General features: G+C 38.1%; 1 protein-coding gene across 1 annotated transcript in view; it reads right to left on the bottom strand.

The window, feature by feature from the left end:
* LOC103797801 (protein lin-7 homolog A-like) overlaps positions 1-20,052 on the bottom strand; it is a 42,428-nt gene that overhangs the window by 11,091 nt on the left and 11,285 nt on the right. The window contains exons 2-3 of the mRNA XM_009070033.1: positions 14,332-14,380; positions 13,443-13,561 (exon numbers count right to left, since the gene is read on the bottom strand). Of these exons, the coding sequence (XP_009068281.1) occupies positions 13,443-13,561; positions 14,332-14,380 (168 nt within the window). The remainder of the gene's footprint in view (positions 1-13,442; positions 13,562-14,331; positions 14,381-20,052) is intronic.

Consider the following 20,052-nt stretch of genomic DNA (forward strand, 5'->3'; position numbering starts at 1 on the left):
ATACCTATATTAGATCTTCCTTACTTGGCCAAAATATCACTCAGTACAGAAGAAGACAAAGGTGCAGAATTTAATTACAAGTATTTGAAAATCTCCCCATTAGGATATTTGCTAAAGAAGTCTTTTAAAACAGAGACCTTTGTGGACCATGACAGATGAATCATTTTGAAAGACATCACTGTGTAATACAAATGAGTTGAAGAAAGAAAGTTAACATATCACAGAATCACAGACTGGCTAAGGCTGGAAGGGACCTCTGGAGGTCATCTTGTCCAACCCCTTTGCTCAAGCAGGGCCATCTAGAGCCAGTTGCCCAGGACAGTATCTATACAGCTACTGTATGTTACTAACTTGAAAAAGAGCTGCATATCCATTTTCATATGTACAGCTACTTCTTTTTTGAGCATCTATGAGGCTACATGTGCGTTTAGTAATATTATTGGCTGACAAACTCGATACCCAGTCTGATGGTCTGTTGCCTAGGGAAAAGAGTTTCCTCAATTTGTTAATAATAGAGATTAAATTACAGGTGAAATGTAAATGTTTCAAGATGCAAAGCTGCTGCTGTAAGGTAAATGGTAATGTTTCAGATAATTCCCCTCCATCCCTCAGCAATTTCTACCAAGGCTGTCAGTGTCTGTGTGCTGAACATTCATTGGGCAAAGGCTTGCTGCAGACAGGGGTTTGTTCACACAGATCTCATTTGTGCTGTGGAGCAAGATGTACTCAGCTTTGTTTTCTCTTTCCTGTGGTGCAGAGAACACAACACTCCCACCAAGGAATACTCCTGAAAGCATGAATATAGATCTCACACTTTGTTCAGCTTCTGCAGGTAGTTTCCTCATACACCACAGTCTATTCTCCCACAGTACTCAAAGATTACGAAAAGAATGAGGGAGGTAAATTACAACCACAAAATCTGAACTTGGAAGTGAAACCTCCTTGTACTGTGGCAGCTCTCACAGGCACAGAGAAATGCACATTTTATTACTTCTCCCAGCAGGAGCTGCAGTGAGTCAGATGCAGTAGGTATTATTGTTATGATGATGGGCCTCATCCCCATGTGTTCAGCTAGGAGGCAAAGCAGCTGGTTTAGGATTACTGAAGTGCAGAAAGGGGGACTGCTTTACAGGTACTTTAGGAGCTAGCTTCTTACCAAAAATCACTCCATATGGACTCATAACAAAGCAGCACGTACTGGGCTGGCCTATTTAAGTCAATGCAAAGCTTTAGGAGAAGGTCCAGAAATAACAGTGCACTTAGCAGCCTGTTTCATAAAGGTGGCTAGAAACAGCATTCTGTTTACAACCTGAATGATGCAGCATCTTTCCTGATGAATTTTCCAAATTGGAATTAAATTAAATAATTTTATTCCATTAACTTTTGTAAGATGTATTCAATGCTTCATCCTCTGATGAAGTATATAATTCCAAGTAAAATTGTACTGACAATAATGATGCTCAATCAACTGAGACATCTGGGGATAGACACCAACAGAGCAACCTGGTCTGAACACCAGAAGGGAAGAGGCATGTGGCAGAAATCATTCTAAGTAGGGGAGTAACTTATTTGAAAATGTTAAGGGTTCCTTAGCACATAAGATAATATATGTAAGTAGTAGTGATCAGCTGTGTTTCCACAGCACCTGCAGTACGATAATAATAGAAAGACATAAAAACCTTCAGGAAGTCACAACCTAGGTAAGTGACTTAGGTAAATCATAGGTAAGCAGGTAAAAGGGTGAAATGAAGAAACCTGCAAAAAGAGTGATAAATGATGTTTAACACATATATTGGCATCATCTGGGTTTAGTTCCTTTAGTTCATCTACCATATTTTTTGTTGCTTCGGTGTAGAAAGCAATTGTATATCTATTTTTGGAAGAAGACTTTCAAGGAAGGGAAGACAAGAGCCTGAGAGACAATACAGACAAGAGAGTTAGCATGAGAAAAAGCAGTGTAAGGAAGACATAATTGGTTTCATTGCACTTCTGCAGTCATGTCACTGGAACACTACACACGTGTGCATGCTTGCAGAGCTGAGTCTATGCTACAAAAGAGAGATTGTTATTTACTTACACCTCAGTACAATGCTTCTGCCATCAACTAGCTGAATCCCTGTCTTCCTAATTGCTTTCACATGCTGGAAAGGATGAAGTAAATATTTCTCCCTTCTAAGATGTCAAGTGAAAAGGAATATCTCAACCAGTCTTTCACCATGGTGGGAAGAGCAGATGCTTTATTCAGCATAGCTGCTGGCCTCTCTCCTCCCCTCTTCTCAAAACCTGCAGCTGACTCTCAGGACTTCAGCCTCCCTTTGATCTGAGACCTAGATATAATCTCAGTGTGCATGAGCCAGTCCTTGGGGCAGGGCAGGACAACACCTGATCTTGTGACAGGGAGAACTTACAGAGCAAAGGTGCACTGGAGAGCTGGCGACCTCCACTGTGGTGCCTGTGAATACCTTGTTTCTGAGAGCAAAAATCCACCTGCAGCACAAATCAGTTGTGTCTTTCTCCACTCTCTACTTTGTTTTCATAATTTTTCACTCTTCACATTCTGTTTGGCATTTTCTCCTTACCCACCATCTTTTACCTATATTTTCAATTCTTAATCAAATACATTTATGTCTGTGGAGGGGAATGTACTGGTTTGTATGCCTGGACAGACTCCCCGAGAGCTGTGCTCCAGCACCCAATTCAGATCGTTCTCGACCACATCAGTGAGCAAGGATGTTTCAAATGCTGCAAAGATCAGGAGGGACTCTGGTCACCTTTAACTTCTTGTACACCATAAACCATGGAATCTCACCTGCTAGTTTCTACACCAATCATCTTTTTTGCTTGAACTACAGTCTTTAGAAAGTCCTGTGTATTTCAAGCCTCCAACATGCTTAGGAAGTTGGTCAACATTTCAGTTAAAAAAAGGATTACTTCTAAGCTAAATGTGTCTAATTTCAAGTTACAATTGTTGGATGCAATTGGGTATTTTTCATTTCTTTTGGTAGCCTTTCCTGCTTCTCTACTGGAAGTATTGATAGGTTTTTGTCTCATTTTGGATATCTATGCCCTTTATGATAGGTTTGCTGATATTTCAAACAGTATTTGCTTTTCTACAAAATAACTCACAAACAGATCTAATTATCCACTTAAGAGGACACCGCAACAGATGAGTGCATAAAAGAAGGAAAACAAGTCAAACACAACCAAAAGCATCTATAAGCAGTGTGGAGGTACACAGGACCAGACCACATTTCCTCTCTCATAATGACTTTTTAACTCTGTAATCTTACTCAAGCTCAAAACCAATGCAGTGGAGTGCTACCATTCAGCCATAAACCTTTGGTAGCTCAATGAAAATTGAAAATCTCTAATGATAGTGTGTTTAGTTTTGTATCTCTTGAGTATCAAGTGAAATTTCTGGTTTTGTGCCTGCTTTCTGTTTTTTAAAACTTTTCTCATGTGATAAGGATGCTCAGAAACACATATCTACATCATAAGAGCATGTTTTCTCCACCAGAGCTACAGCCTCTAGCTAAGATCCTCTATTACATACACTGTCATACACCATAGTCCAGAAGACAGTCGTTCCATAGGGTAGTTAAAAGCAGGTTGATTTTCTTTTGTATCTATCAAGTTTACTCAACAAAAATATTAAAATTATTTTTTTCACTGTGTTAATAGCTACTTTTATCTTTGGTAGCAAATTAAAAAAATTGGGGAAGATACTATTCTGGATTATAGGAAAGCAAAGGAATTGAGAAGACTTTCTAAATGCAGCCCTTGCGAGTGACAGAACATCAAAAAACCAGCTAGATTCTTGTTAAAAAAGATTGTTTGACCAAATCAATCACAAAGGCCCATTTGTTATAGGCCTATGACACGTGTTTGAGTAATCCTGACAGAAGGAGAATTAGGCAACCTCATACCCATGTTTACAGTGTATATACTGTACATAATCTTAAGTCTGTCCCTGAGAGCAAGCTGACAAAATTTCTTCATTTGTCAATGTCAAAAGGACAAGTCAATGGGTGCCTGTGAGTACAGGGAGGTTGAAATGGCTGAAAAGTAGTTTTGAGAGGAAGGCATGTGATATATTATCGCTCTTACTGGATGCACCAACAAGTCTGTATTACATAAGTTGTTGCCTGCAGCTACTGAATTTGGACAACTGAATTTGAAAAAGCTGCTTTGTGACAACTAGTCTGTATTAATGAGCTATTTATATCTGACAGAATGTGGTCATTCAAGGTTGCTGGCATTCTGAATATTTTTACATGATAAGCTCTCATTAGCCTTTGAGAAGTTACATGTTTGCACTGGGAAAACGGTTGGTGTCTATTTTCCAAATCAAACTTCTGCATCATTTTCACAACTGTTTCAACAAACCGCTTCCATGAAGTAACACTGCATGGATGTTGCTACATGATGCAGTAGGGATGCTAACCCATTTATAAAAAGCTCAAACTTGTAAATGAAACTCAGACTCTTTTAACAACCTGAGGAGATGAGACAGTTTTAATTTCAGACCACATGGAGGAAATAAAATGACTGTTGGCTTTTTTCATAAAGGATTATTTTATTTAAATTTCCTTCTTTGGAGGGTGGAGGTTATGAAGGAAACTAGGTCAGTTTTACCAAAGTGAAAAAAACCCATCCAAATCTTGATGCATTATTAAGCTGTCCTTAGGCAGTAGGGAAAAAAACAGCACAGGCCTGAAACAGCGTTAAAAATAAATTAAGTAAAATCACTGCAAGGGTAAAATATTTTAATTTAGGGTGAAATACTTTATGAAGGCTCAAGTTAAAATGGCATTTTTCATTTTTTTTGTGTGGAAAAGGGCAGTGCACTCTCTGCTCTGACAGTATCTGTGGTGGTGTCTGAAAGCTAAACCAATTTTTGGTCTCTGAGTTCTTGCCATATGATGCTGCATCTGTCCAAGATACAACCCAACAGGGGTTACAGACTGGGGCCAGGATCTCTTTCCTCTCTTATGCACGAGCAGAAGAACACAACAGATGTACCAGGAAATGCATGCTGTCACATCCTCTGCACGTATTGGGTGAGTCAATTCAAACACTCCTGCTGTTGCTGTTAGGACACACAAGACCTGTGTGTGATCTCTCTTCTTCCTTCCACTGTCAGTTCTCTCTGGAATCACCACTTTGACACCGTAAAGTGATAAGAATTTGCTTTGCATCCTTTTAAGAATAAGGAAAAATAGACTTTTTTTTCCCATAAAAATTACTTGTATGAAGAACAAGAAAACTATAATTGGATAATTTAGTTTATTTCATACCCTTTACACAGTTCTATGCTCTAAGTGAATGGCAACTATGATCTGGTGTCTTTGAAGATGGTGCTACAGGTGTTTCATAAATTGCATGCTCTCCAATCACTGACCTTTAGCAAAAAAACCCCAACTCTTCACTAGGAACTGTAGTGACAGGATGAGGGGTAACAGGTATGAATTGAAAGAGGGAAAATTTAGATTAGATAAGTTGAAGAAATTTTTCTGGAACAGGTTGCCCAGGGAGGTTGTGGAAGATCCAACCCTGGCAGTGTTCAAAGCCAGGTTGGATAGAGCCTTGAACAACCTGTTGTAGTGAGAGGTGTCCCTGCCCATGGCAGGGAGGGTTGGGACTACATGGTCTTTAAGGTCCATTCCAATCCCTTAATGTTCTGTGATATGATTCTAATACTGTCCTAAAAGTCTCTTTCTCTGCTTCTACTGCAATATACTGGGATAAAAAGAAATACCAATGTGTATGATTAGTTAATCCCCACAAAACCACTTAGAATTAATAGCTTATAATTTGAAACTCTTTCTTAGGCTTCACTGTCAGTTACTTTTGAGTTCAAAAATATGCCAAGCATTGATAAACACTAATTTCCTCTACTTTATCAGTAAGTCTATATGCAACAGCCTTATTCTGAACTGTAACAGATTTGTCAAAACCTTGCCAAAACAAGCACCTGGATGAAACATGACATAACCTGAGCTCATCATGCAAGTTCATCTCAAGTGTTCCTATCGAGCTGAGAAGGCAGGGAGAAGGAAGGAAACTTCATGTTTCTTATTTTAAATGCTAACAAAAAATGCATCTAAAATTGAAATTTCAAACAGTTTTACAATTTCTTTTCTTAAGGGTCAATTAAAAATGGATATTGAGCAGCATTTGCCAGGAGTCTCATCAGTTACATCAGTTAAGTGGCAGCAGAGGGATACTGAGGCTCCATCAAGGCAGAAACAGTGGTGCAGTGGCTTCCAACAACCTGTCAGCATAAATATTACTTGGTTGTTCACCTTGCTTCTGATTTCTCTCAAGAGGAAGAAGCAGGCTTGGGATGCACTGCAGCATAGGCTATTCTGTTTATTAAGAGTTTTATGTAGTCAAATATGATACTGTAACAATAAACTAAAATGATAATGTGAGGAAAACAAAGAAGACCTGAGATGCACCACACATATTCCATGGGAGTCACCTTGTGCAGCACATGCAACTGCAGTTGTGTGCTGAAATAAGAACATCACCTGAGCACCACTCATCAGAGAGTTTTAGTAAACATAATACAGCTACATGGCTAAACTGTAATATGAAAAAGGTATGCCACTGCTTTGATTCTATACATTACACGACTCTTACAGCACTAAAATATTTATTCATTTGTTGTGAAGGGCACAACTATGCAAGCAGAGCACAAATATGAGTAGCTATATAGCCATCAGCCAACTTTGAAAATTGATCTTTAATCAAAACCAATGGGAGAAAGCACTGATTAAAGACCAGTGACATGGTCTGGTCCCAGATTCTGGGGTACTATATCTGTGAAATCAATGTATTTAGCTCTAGGCAGATAAAAAGAAAGTGACAACAGCAGATGTTTTAAATCTCCTGCAGCGAAGTCATTAAAGTCGTAGGGACTTAGCAACTGCACAGTGTTAAAAATGACTTCTCTCAGATAATGCTTGGGCAGCTTGGTAAATTCACATAATTGCCATTAATGAAGGCCATCTGCTGAGTGATAAGGTCATCATTTCCAAAAGTTCTCATTTATGCCATCCAGGGCTTGCAAGCAACAGAGTAATGCTTCAATCACTTACGGTAAAGTGGCAAATGGAAGTTCATTGTGTTTCAAAATTTGACTAGTTTCTGATTACATTCTCCCTAGGAAAAAAAAAACAAACCCACCACCTATTTTAAAACTGTAGGGTAATTAAAAAAAAAAAGTTCTGTGTTTACTGCTAACTTAAGCATTTTCTGCTGAACTTTCTCAATGCTTAATGGTGGTAAGACAAAAAGCAGCCAGCTCACCTTTAGAAATCTGATGGGCTTTTCATGATCTAATTTACATACATTACAAATCCTTCTCTCAACTCATCATTATAGATACAGTACTTGCAGCCAGGAGGCAGAAAGCAGAACCCTGTAAACCATGAAAACATTACTACTTTGCTGTACCATCTGAATGAAGATAAGTACTGCCCTTTCCAAATAGTGATGGAGGTATTAATTTCGTGGAACCTTACATCATTATTTCATTTGGCTTTTCATTGCTAGGACAGTGGCAATGAAAAAGGGATGGAAAGGTACAGTAAAAGATTCTTGCAAATGCTACACAGCCCCAGAATTCAGGTAGACTGAACTGGTTTGACTGATATTGTAATCCACCTAAATATCTAAAAGATAAAATGCCAAAACTTTACAATTAGAGTCCAGGAATGCAAATGAAAAGTTACAAATCAATCAAAGCATAAACGTGAAAATCTGAATGAAATTGGACAATATGCACAATTTTGTATTTGCTACTGCATGAGTGCTACTACTAAATTATTGGTGCAGTAATTCTGAGTAAGCTATCTGGAATGCCAGAATAAGTTATAACAAGGTATCAGATTAAGCCTAAGGACAACTTTGCTTCCCAGCCAGTCTAATGAGGCATCATGCTACTATAACCACACTGTTTTTGTGACCTGAGTTACAAATCTGAGCTGATAAATCTCACACGCTTTACTCCTATGAGCTGTCCTATTGCCCTTTTGTTTACTAACTGCCTTATTACTACATTTGACATATCACTTCTGCTCAATCCTGACCAACACCTCTGTTTGCTTGGCTAAATGTGACAGCAGGGGACTTTAGATGTCAGGCTTCCTACTGAACCCTAATCACAGTTCTGTGCTGTGAATTATAGCAGTAAGTCTTCTCAATACATTTCTTTTTCTGAGCTTGAATCTTATAATTTAAAACTTCAAAAGCTGGGCTTGCCCTGTGGAGATGAGAGACTGACTGGAATTGTACTTCTCCTCCTATAACAAATATTCAGCATGCAGTGAAAATAGAGAGTAACACAGGGCAGGATTTGGACTGTGGGGCTTACTTTGGTGCCAACCAAGAGTGTTTGGCCTGATGAACTTCTATTTTTATAAGGATTCATCAGACAGAAAACTATGAAATTCTGCTTTCAGTGGCTAGATCTGGGAGGTAGAGGAACAGCATTATACTGCAAACCAAGCAAACAAATTTTGAGATTCTTGAAGCACAATGAAACTAGGTCTTTAAATGACTCCTACATTAAAATCCTAAATCAATAATTTAATAAAAGAATTAATGAGAATTTCTGCCTGAGTCCAGCTAATACCCAGATTGTTATATTTAGTACAGTTCTTTAAAAATGGAGTACACCACTATATTGGGATATCTGAAGTGAACATCTAAGGTATCACAGTAAAGTAATGAGCACACTATCACCAGACTCAGTTTTCACTAGACAGCAGCCTTCTTCTGGTCCCTTAACATGTGCAAAGCCATATATCAGAGTTAGTAATGAAAAGTGCAGGTGGGTGGATTGAGGAAATGACCAGATAACAACATATTGCATATCAGCAGCACTGGGATTCAGATTGCTAAGGCATGGAAATGCAGGTTAATTAAAGGAAATCATTCCAATATACTGACTAGGCTTGATGAACTATTCCACTTGACATATAAACTATTCTTTTAATATTATACAAAATAATCAAATATATCTTTAACGTAACTGGGGAGCAGCTGGACCTCATCAAACATGGGTCAGTGTTCTGTCACTGCATTTTTTGGTCTCTAAGTCAGTAACTGTCTTTAAACGTACACTACGCATTTTATAAGACAATTTTATAATAAGATTAAAAGTTTTAAACTATTGAGGGGCGGAACTGAACTGTTTTCAAAGACAACATGCTTTTTCACTGACTAATTTAATACAAAAGGCACAAGATTAGAGTAATTTGTGTTGATTGCTCCTCCTGTCAGTGACTCAATCCTACAAAAGTGCTCTGCTGTGAAGACCTGATATTTTGGTGGGAGTCATAAGATGATAGAATAAAACAATGGTTACTTTTGTGTGTCTGATTAATTTTGGTACTGATGAATGTTTCATGAGAGTTATTTACTAGTCAGTTTTTCTTTCACATAATATCCACACAGAAAAACATTAGATTTAACCTTGAGTAGCAAAGGAAGGCTGTGAGGAAAGCAAGATACACCTGAATAGTATATGTTTAACGCACAGGAAAAGAAACTGGGGAATAAACTTAAAACCTCCACTAATCAGAATGGATTTATTAAGCTGCATTGCTACTCTCCTGGTGTTTTGAGAACCAAGTATCAGATATGAGCAGTAAATGAAATTCCCATGAACTGCTACAGCATGGCATATTTTCTTCTTGATGATCCACTGTGGTTTGCTGAATTGTTTATTCTATCTTCCGAGCCCACAGCTCTTTAAGGTTTCTTGCCAGACCAGAAATTCTTATCTTACAGTTCTTATAAGTTCCTTTTACTGACCTACAACAATTAAAGCAACTTTATCAATTCAGGTTGCCTAGTTTTATGCTGCATATTTATATAACTTCTCAGTAGCTCAGTTATCCATTTACTTTCACAGCCTTGCCCTTCATTTATCCCAGCAACCCCCTGGGAATCAGAAGACTATAGCATAGCAACAGCTTCAAATAATCAGCAAAAGCACTTGGAAGAGTAAAGGACTTAATGGTATAAAGGACAACCTTTGTGCATGTTTGGCCAGGTGACAAAGCTATAGATGGCTAATTAATCTTCATATAGCTAGGGAGCTTGTGCAATAAGTAATTTTAAAACACAATTAAATTTCTTTTCCAAACTTACTTTTAGTGAGAACAGACTTTGGTTAACCTGTTTTCTCGTCTAGTAGTCTTCAGGTGAAAAGGAAATACTGAAACCATTATATACTTCAATTATTTCCATTATTTTCAGACCTAATACATATTCCTGCCTAGTGCCAGACAGAATATTTCAGTTGGTGGTACTTATATTTAGCTAAGTGAGAACCATTAATCACCATTTCCTGACATAGCATCCTTGAAAAACACTAAAGTACTTCTATTTAAATTTCATTCACTCAGTCACTTTAAAAAGATTTTATTTCTGTGGAATATTAGTGTTAGGGATTCGAAATAGTGGGTTGATTTCCTAAACAAGTTCCCACAAATCCAATTAATTACAGCCATTCAGTAGATTTCAACACATTAGATTGGAATGCATGCCATCTAAAAACATATCTCATATTTTTAAAGGCTAATTGGTCATAAAAATGACCTCCTGCTTCTGTAGTTAAAGAAGTCCTACTTGTAGAAGGGACAAGTCACATTCTGAAAATACAGTGCAGACTGTTTAATCTTTGATCCTTTCACCTGCACTCAGCCCAACACTGAGTTTCTTTGGGACATATTTTAAAAATCAAACTCATTGGACAGTTAAGTTGCCACAATTTCTTAGACTGGAAAATAAAATTTTTATTTTCCAAAGCTCCTCCATTACAGGACTACAGAGTCAGCCTTAATCTTTTACTAGATTTTCTGGTGAAAGAAACTTGGGCTCAGATCTTGCATTACAGAATGGGCACACCACACTGCAGATCTGAATTGCTGCATATATGTAATAAGAAGCCTCTTCCAGAATTTACATACTAATCCAATGCTTGCCGCCTCATCCCACTTTGATTACTCCTACCTACAGCTCACACCCAGTCTGCTTCACTCCCACTGTTCTCATTACTTCCAACTGAATTCTCTTGTAATGTCAACAACTTTTCTCCTCTAGTCTATGTAGGTGCTAATAAAGAAAATTAAAATCTAGTCACCACACTCTCATATATCACACTCAGGATAAGAGAAGATAAACAATGGGAGGCAGAATTTGCAGAGAAATTTCTCTCTAGCCTCAGCTATCTCAAGCTCAAATACACTAAGAAAAAAATGTGCCGTTCAATAAAGTAGGCTTTCATAAACTCCAGTGTACATGAAGGACATGCAAGAAGGGCATCCCTGATTAATGGCACAACACAGCTCAGATATTCTCCAAGCCCTTGCTGCAGTGCTTGGAGATGTCTAATGTGACCAAAATATTCCATGCTTTTCTTATTAGTTTTTTTAAATATAGAAGCAATTACTTTCTGAATTTTCCAACAGCTTTTCAACCCATGGGGAAAAAAGAGAGTTCCAGTCTAAATATTTGCCAAAGGCTTAATGTAAGTAACTGAAGAGAGAAGCCATGTGTTGAATGGCCTTAAGTACTAGCAATGCATGTATGTCAATCCTCCCACTCTCCCTAAATGAAAAGATTTGTTACTGGACTTTTTATATTTGAAAATTTTTTTCTAAGAAGAGATTTATATACATAGCAGTGAATAGCATTACTTTTTTCCGATGTAGAAATGTTGTCCTCTCACAGTGCTATATTAAATAGATAGGTTCTATTATATATAAAAATGTTTTTGTTTAGGAAGTTGGTAGAAATGCTCATACGTCATCAGTCAATTCTTGTGTAACAACTAGCTCCAGGCTTCTTAAAGTGACTATTATTTGACTGTAAGAATCTACCACTAATTAGACAGTCTGTCACGTGCAGGTTGTCTTTACACAACACTCTTTTGTGCCACTGAGATGATTTTGTCAAAATCTACTTTCAGTTCACTGAACTGAGAGTAAATTTTTCTCAGTCACTTTCCTATTTACCAGGCTCTGTACCTGTTTCAATAAGCTTTGTATTTGTTTCTGCTAAGACTATTTTCCAGAAATTAATATAAATTTGGTAAGATTTCACTGATGCTGCTCCAAAGATTCAAAGCTGCCTTTACCAACTGGAGTACCAGGCTCTGCTATCTGAAAAAAATACCCCAAACAACCCCACAACTTTTCAATGCTCTCTGGTTATTTAAAGAAGCCTTTAGCTTGTTAAATGAAAGGACTAGTCAGCTTTTGAGGGCACAGAGTGCCATTATTTATTGTCAGGGAATACCATTCTCTTTAAAAAGCCTTGAAAATGGCAATTTAATTAAGAGAAAGCCTCTCTTTGATTCAAGAATATATTCCATAAAATAGTGTGTTCCATTTTGCTTCTTAAACTAATGTCTGTTCATCTCGCCCTTCCTTCCAAACACCCAGCAGTCCACTCAATCAATCTGTTGCTGTTGCCTAGCTATCAAGAGTTCAATTCTGCTACCATTGAGGGAATATTAGATTCCCTATTGATTTCGCAAGGGAGGATTAGTTCCAGGCAGTAGACAGATAAACTGAAACAGAAGTTCTTACAGATTTTCTACTGAAAAGGTGTTGCCTTCATTAGGGCATTTAGAGCTGCTTCTGTCTGGCAGACTAACAGAACTCAGATTAGTAGGTAACATGTCTGACACAATGTTGTATTAAATCATGGTTTCTTGTCTAAGGAGCTTCTAACAGAAGTGTTTGTAATTTAATTGCTTTAAAGATACTGCTTGTATGCATGTAAGAAGTTGGATGCATCTTCTCTAGTTTGACGAGAAAAAAGACCAATTAGCATTTATCTACTGTTGGGCAGAGCTTAGGAAGGCCCTGAACACGGCTGGTAGGGTAATGATCACAGTTCTTAGCAATCTGACAAGGATTTGTGCCGCGTGGAGCAAAGCCCACTGGGACTCGACCACTGGCTTCAAAGGCAAGATTCCTGTCAGCTTCAGTTAACTTCAGCTTTTGCATCTTTTGTCTCTCACTGCATTCTGACTTTATCAGCACATCCCTATCACACACCTGAGCTCAAAGGAGAGGCATTTAAGCTTGTACTAACCTAACTTGGCATGTCCCCATATCCCAGTACAGGTTACCACAGACCCTGAAACATGGAGAGCAGAATGCTAAAGTACTAATTAATCACCCTTTCTCCTTTGCAAGGCTAATTGCCTCAGGCTTGGTGCCTTGCTGATCCAACTGTTCTGTGGCTGCTTTTCAGTAACTTCAGCATTCCGCACAGTAGCAGGCAGCTACACATCTCACATCTATCATCCCTTATACAAGGTACTCCTGATTCTCCAGCACTGAAAGGCAAATACACTTTCCTTTTCAGGAGAGGGATGTTATTCTGAGAAATAACTAAAAATACAAAATTCATACCTCTCTGATCGCTGTACAAAACTCACTCTGCAGCACTTTCTTTAGAGACTGTAGCTTGTGTACTGGTACTTCTCCAGATTCTTGCAGTTTCTCCAGTAACTCAATTGCTCTCGCAACATCTGAGCAGGGAAAACAAAAGGAATACAGATCAGTATAAACAGTGACTAATAAGTGATTAAAAAGGGCACACTGATGCTAATATTAAATTTAAAATCAGCTTTACCAACACATACTATATTAATCTTGTGTTATACCAGACTCTGCTAGGCAACAACAGCACTGTAGAGAGATGCAAATCCCAAAGTACAGGCAAACCATGCAGGTACATGTACAACAGACACAGAGAGATTCAGTCTTAGCAGAAAACATTAATTGGAACAAAGCTACCAGTTCACAGTGGCTAATCCGTATTAGACCTAAAACGTTTCTTACTTTCCATATAAGAGAAAATAGCAGAGGAACAGTATGGGGTTTACTTTCAGAAAGTCTGAAAAAAATGAAGCTGTATCTTTAGATAAAAACCTTCAGAACGACCACACCTAAGAAAAATATTTGATCTTTTCTTCTCATAAATCTAAATTTAGATATCAACCAATAATTTTTCCAGAGAGAGGCAGAGTCTGCTCAGCAAGAATAGGAAGTCCGCTAGAGAAAAGTAAATGTGTAACGTTCTTGTCTAGGTCTCCAAAGACCTGATCTACCACACAAAACCCATATGACCCATTGAAGTACTTGGAATAGTCTTTCTGGTGGCCTGAATTTTCCTTAAGCACCTGTGTATCGTGAAGGGAAAAATCAAAGTGTCTCTGAAGAGCAGTCCAGAGGGCTTAAGTGAGTAACCATATTGAGTGGTGAGTGGGAATCTGGCCCAGCTGAACACTGCCTATACCCTCACGCTCATAATTTTTCTCTTTAACACTAGTTCCTAATTTACACAGCTGTTAAAACCTCACATAAAAAGACACATAAAAACCCCAAAACCAAACCAAGCCATGAGATGCCCAACAAACCTTTATGGCTGGGGACACAGAGGCACAAGAAATAGTGGCTGGTCTCATGAAGGCTAGCCTAGCCAAGCAAGGGACACACTGACTTACACACAGGAGTGAACTGAGCAAAACATCCTGGTCAGTCTCCATGATGACAGAGCTTAAACAGAAGGGTTTTTTCTTCCTCTGTCACTTAATGCTGCCTTGCAGCTTACCCTTTAAGTTTGCTGGTATTGCTGACCTTGACAATGCTGTGGTCTCGACTGTGTGGTGATTCTCACCTCTTTTAGTGTCTTTTGCATAGCCACCAGAGTCACTACTGGCCAATTACACCACTCTGCTAAATACAGGTCTGTATCCCAGTGATGAAATTAATGCGTAGTACTAAATGATAAAACACTATTTGAGGCATTTTAATTCTGCGCTTTAAGTGCACAAAAAAGAAATAAATAACCTCTTCCCAACCACGTTAACTCCAAAATGACTACAATGTCTAGAAGAAACTTTATACAAATTCTCTTTTTCGATGACAAAGATTGTACTGTTTGTGACTGGGAGATTATGCTAATTGAAACGGTTCTTACAATCCTCAGTTTGTAGCTGAGCTATACTGACCAGATGTCTGATACAACAAAGATGTGATAAGTTTTCCGAAAACAGAAAGGACATAACAGTAGATGAGTTGCAATAGGAATAAAACTGTAATTATATATTTGCATTTACAAGAAAATAATTATTATCCAGCTGCATCAGTGTTAGGAAAAGAGGAGACGACATCTTTAAAAATTTACAATTTAATTAAAGGAGGCAGACAGCTAGCCAGCATGGTAGGTTCTGCCTTAGAAAATTAACACCCAAATAATTCTCAAGCTTTTTTAGAGGCATCTACCAAAAGACAGTTCAAAGCATGAGAGGAAGCATGGCAGAAAGCACACAGTGTTTCTTCCAGAAGGATGTCTCCACTTACTGGGCTGTAGCTTGCATATCAGAGCAGTCTTGGAGCTCATGAACTTTCAGATGACACTAACTCTAACCCCAGTTTCAAAGACTGCACTTGGGCTTTTGCTCCAAGCAGTACTTCAACTGCTACTGGGCATCCAGTCCATGCTACTAGATCACAGGTGTATTGAGAAAGATCCCTCTAAAGCACTTACTGAAGTGATGATCAGAAAGCTAAAAGGAGATCTGAGAAATAATAAGGCCATGGAAATCAAGTAAAAATTAGATTCTAGAGAGAAGCATGTGACTGATGGCAGCTAATACATCAAAGGGGAAGGTTTTAACATTGAAGAAGAGGTAAGTACATTTTTTAGCAAGAACCATTTCAATGGAGTGCAACAGAATGGCAAAACATTGAATAAAATACCCTAGAATCACTGAATTGTTTAGGTTCGAAACCTAATATGAAAACCTAATATGATTTTTTATGTTCTCAGTAATAACGTTACAATGAGTTTGTAACAAAGCTATTGAATCATTTGCCTTGGAATTTTTCTTTTAAAGTCTGTATCTGCTACCGAAGACTTGCAGTTAGTTAAATACTCAACTCACACTCCCCAGTTATTACTACTAGTTGGTGCAAATTAGTATGTCAGGCAGCACAAAGCAATTGGATGATTTTTTCTGAAGAAGCTTCAGCAGACTACCATAATAGATCAGATAAGGCCTCTGTAATTCATGTGATACACGATAGCTATTCAGATATTCTAAATCAGACTGGGATCTTCCCCACTGCCAATTCAGGTAACTTCACAACTCTTTTTACCTCTCATCAGCTAAAAAGATAGTGCCACAGATGACAAATAGTTGCTATATTGCAGCTGTTTTGAAGTTTCATCACCACACCTGAAAATCCTGTGAATCACCCCACATTTGCTATAGTCCTGAACTAAATAATATTAAATGAAAAATTTGTACTGTTTGAAAGGAAACATAAAATGCTTTAGGTATATTAATCAGTCTAAAAGAGTTAATTGCAGGTCTAAACATTTCCCTAGGGCATGGGCCAGACTCTAGGTGATAATTAATCACTTCTAAAGTGATAAGTGTTACAATACAAATGATAAATTCATATTCTGGTTGAAAAATCTGGCTTGGATGTTTAGTATGTAGTCTCATAGGCAAATTGAGCACTAAGTTGTCATTTGCCAATCCTGGACTATTTAACTTTCTGCCTAAGAAGTGACTGGAGGTAAACAAAGGCAGAATAACCCAAAAGTATTCTGATTTTCCACACTTCTAAATTCATCCAACATGCTAAAATACATGAATGCTGTTCTTCCTTTGATTTATTATTCACCTATCGTATCCATTAACAACAAACAGTTGTCTTTCTCTTGTCACTGTCTGGCCAATAGCTTGCTTGATTTGGCAATGACTTGTGGGATATTTCTCTCAGTAGAGAGAATATAGAATAATATTAAATTACTGTGCTGGTTTGGGCTGAAGTGGAGTTAACTTTCGTCACAGTGGCTAGTATGGGGCTATGTTTAGGGTTTGTGCAAGGCACAGGGTTGATGGTGCAGAGATGTTTTTGTTATTGCTGGTCAGAGCTCACACAGAGCCAAGGCCTTACTGCTTTCTGTACTGCCACGCTGGCAAGGTAGTTGGGGGTGCATGGGAGGTTGAGAGGAGACACAGCTGGGACAGGTGACCCAAACCAACCAAAGGGATATTCCATACCACAGGGCATCATGCTCAGTATATAAAGTGGGAGGAAGGAGGAGGAAGGGGAGGAACATCTGGGGTGATGGTGTTTGTCTCCCCAAGTAACCATTCTGTGTGATGGGCCCTGCTCTTCTGGAGGTGCTGAACACCACCTGCCTGTGGGAAGCAGAGAAGTAATTCAGTGCGTGCAGCTTTTGCTTTCTCTATTAAACTGTCTTTGTCTCAAACAATGAGTTTTTCTAGCTTTTACCCTTCTGATTCTCTCCCCATCCTGCTGGTGGGGGAGTGAGCAAGCGGCTGCGTGGGGTTTGGTGGCTGCCTGGGGTTAAATCATGACAATTACAGAAATAAAATTAGGCATGTGTTCAGGGCCAAAGCTGTTTGCTATCAGCTGATGCTTAGTAAGGACCAAAATATAACAGTTGGCACAAAACAGAAGACTTTGAGCAGACTAAAAATGTATGAATATGAGCATATAAAATACAACCTCATGAAACAGGCTGTATTTCTCTCCATTAATAACAATTGCGTTAGGACATGTTAAAAAGTGGCATTTATCAGTGCATGAGAACTTAAGTGATGCATAGGCTTTTTATGCTGATGATTCACTAAAGGTGAGCTACAGCTAAAACCAGAGTAAGTCCTTGCTCAAGTAAGTGATATGACTGGCAATGAGGACAACTTCAAAGTTACACTGAATGCAGCATATAGCAGGGAATCTGCCCCTATTGAAGTCAAGTAGAGCACTGTCATATGTTTGACAAGTACTGGCATTTCTCTGCTGGGATAATTTTCTTGTCCCTAGCCCTCTTTTGATTACAAATCTAACTAGCTTTGCTTGTAAATGTTATCACCAAGGACTTGTTCTTAAATATCATGTTCTTACACGCTTGTGGAAAAGACAAACTGATGAAAAGAGAGTGTTTGCATATTTATATAGACGTACAATCCTGGAATTATGTTAAAACTAGTTAAGTTCTACATAAATGAAACACCCTTGCTTTTTATTTCTGTGTATTTTTGTCCTTCCTTTTTAAACGCAACTGAAAAGGATTGTTTTGCCTGCTCTCAAACATTTTCCAAAATACAAACTCCACTATATAAACAGGAAACTTATGCTAATATCATTGAAATTTATCTTAATTTCCCCCATTCATATCCCACAAATTGGTGGCAATTGACTGATGATGTGGGTAGAATTATTCCTCTGTATTCTATGATGCACACATTTTAAAAGCAATTTGCACTTTTTTTGTCTCTTATATCCAATTCTCACCATACTTTTTCCTAATTACCATTTTTTTCTGCTTTCCTCATACATATGCACAGCTCCTTCCCCTCCCATTCTATTTAACATTCACTTCTCTTTTTGTCCTCTCATCATCATGCTTGCCTACAGCCTTTCAGGAAATAATACTGTTTCAGTGTGGTGGGTCACATTATCAGTGGAACACAGTGCAGGCAGGGGGCTGTGGGTGGGTGGAACATATTTTATCAAGTGCACTCATCAGAAGAAAAGCATGACTCTCAGAAAAAAAAACTCACTTCATTTCAAACGTCTTTCTGTATTTTCATTTGAATGATGTTTCATTTGCACTGCTAGTAGGACATAAGCAGAAGGTTACTATACAAACCCTGCTCTTTCACATAACTGTTAAAATTGGAGTAGGGTCCAACATTCTGTGAAAGTTGTCCACGCTGAGGTTTCACTCCGATAGATTTTGTGCAGGGTTTATGTTTGTTTCAGTTTAGTCAGACAGGTTGAAAATTATTAGGAAAAATGCAGCAAATGATTCTAGCATGCTAAATGTGTCCCATTTAGTACCAAAGTGACTCTTGAAAAAGACTGTATGTTTTATACTGCAATATGTGAAAACTATTGTATAACTACCAAGATAAGAATCTAACCTTCCTCTCTTGTGCTAGTCTATGTGGTAACTGGTCTGCAGTCCTTAAAATAAATATATTACCTTCTGACTTAAGAGACTATTGGGCAGGTAAACAGTAGCTACAATGCTACGTAGTAACAGTTTCAGTTCAAACAGTAATCACTCAAAAACTGTTTATTTACTCTGGTAACTCCTCTAGAATGAAGTTGCTGGGTTGTTCCAAAGCCAAAGTATGGTGACCACTTGTTTATTAACAAGATATTAGAGACTAGGTTTCTTATTGTCTTGAAGTCTTTCTATGTTTTATTCCTGTTAATTCTGGAGGCTTGCACTGCATTAGTATGCTGGTTACTAGGAAAAATAAATGTGCTGCATAAACATCACCCTTTGACACCCTGAAAATGTAAACCACCACTACAAATTGACAGCAAGGACACATGGTAAGTCTCTGAAATATTCACTAGTTTCACCATAGCATTACAGAAGAATAATCCTGGCAATTTTCATGCACTGTTCCATTGTGCGTTAAGTCCTTTAATCAGGCTGAAGGTGAAGAATTTGCGTGACATAACAGGTCCTTATAACTGTCAGTAGTTTTTCATTCCTCCAGTACTTCTATTCAGGTTTAGTTATTCTGTTAACGTCATGAGAATACATTTCAGAATTCTTAATGTTATTCTATCAACTTTTTATCATAATTCCCCAGGCCTATACAGGATGCTTTATTATATTTAGCAATCTTCTCCAAACACTATCAAATGACAGCTAGTAACCAATGGTTAGGAAATCAAAATTCTGTGGTAATTAGCAAAGTTCATTCAAAATTCATAGCCAGCTGCCACAGTACATTGTATTCAACTATATATGTAACTTCATGGGTAAAGCACCAGTTTTGGAAAAATTTCAGTGTGTATTTCTGGAAAATGTTATGTATTACTAGAACTCTGCTGTCAGTCACTGCTTTGTACACCATGGCAAGTCTTACTCTGGTATCAAATGCCAGACTATCCAAAATGCTTCTATTCATCTCTTTGGTTCCTTATTATAAGCACAGTGTTCTCTTGA

Source organism: Acanthisitta chloris, unplaced genomic scaffold (assembly GCF_000695815.1).
Source record: "Acanthisitta chloris isolate BGI_N310 unplaced genomic scaffold, ASM69581v1 scaffold7342, whole genome shotgun sequence".
NCBI lineage: Eukaryota > Metazoa > Chordata > Aves > Passeriformes > Acanthisittidae > Acanthisitta > Acanthisitta chloris.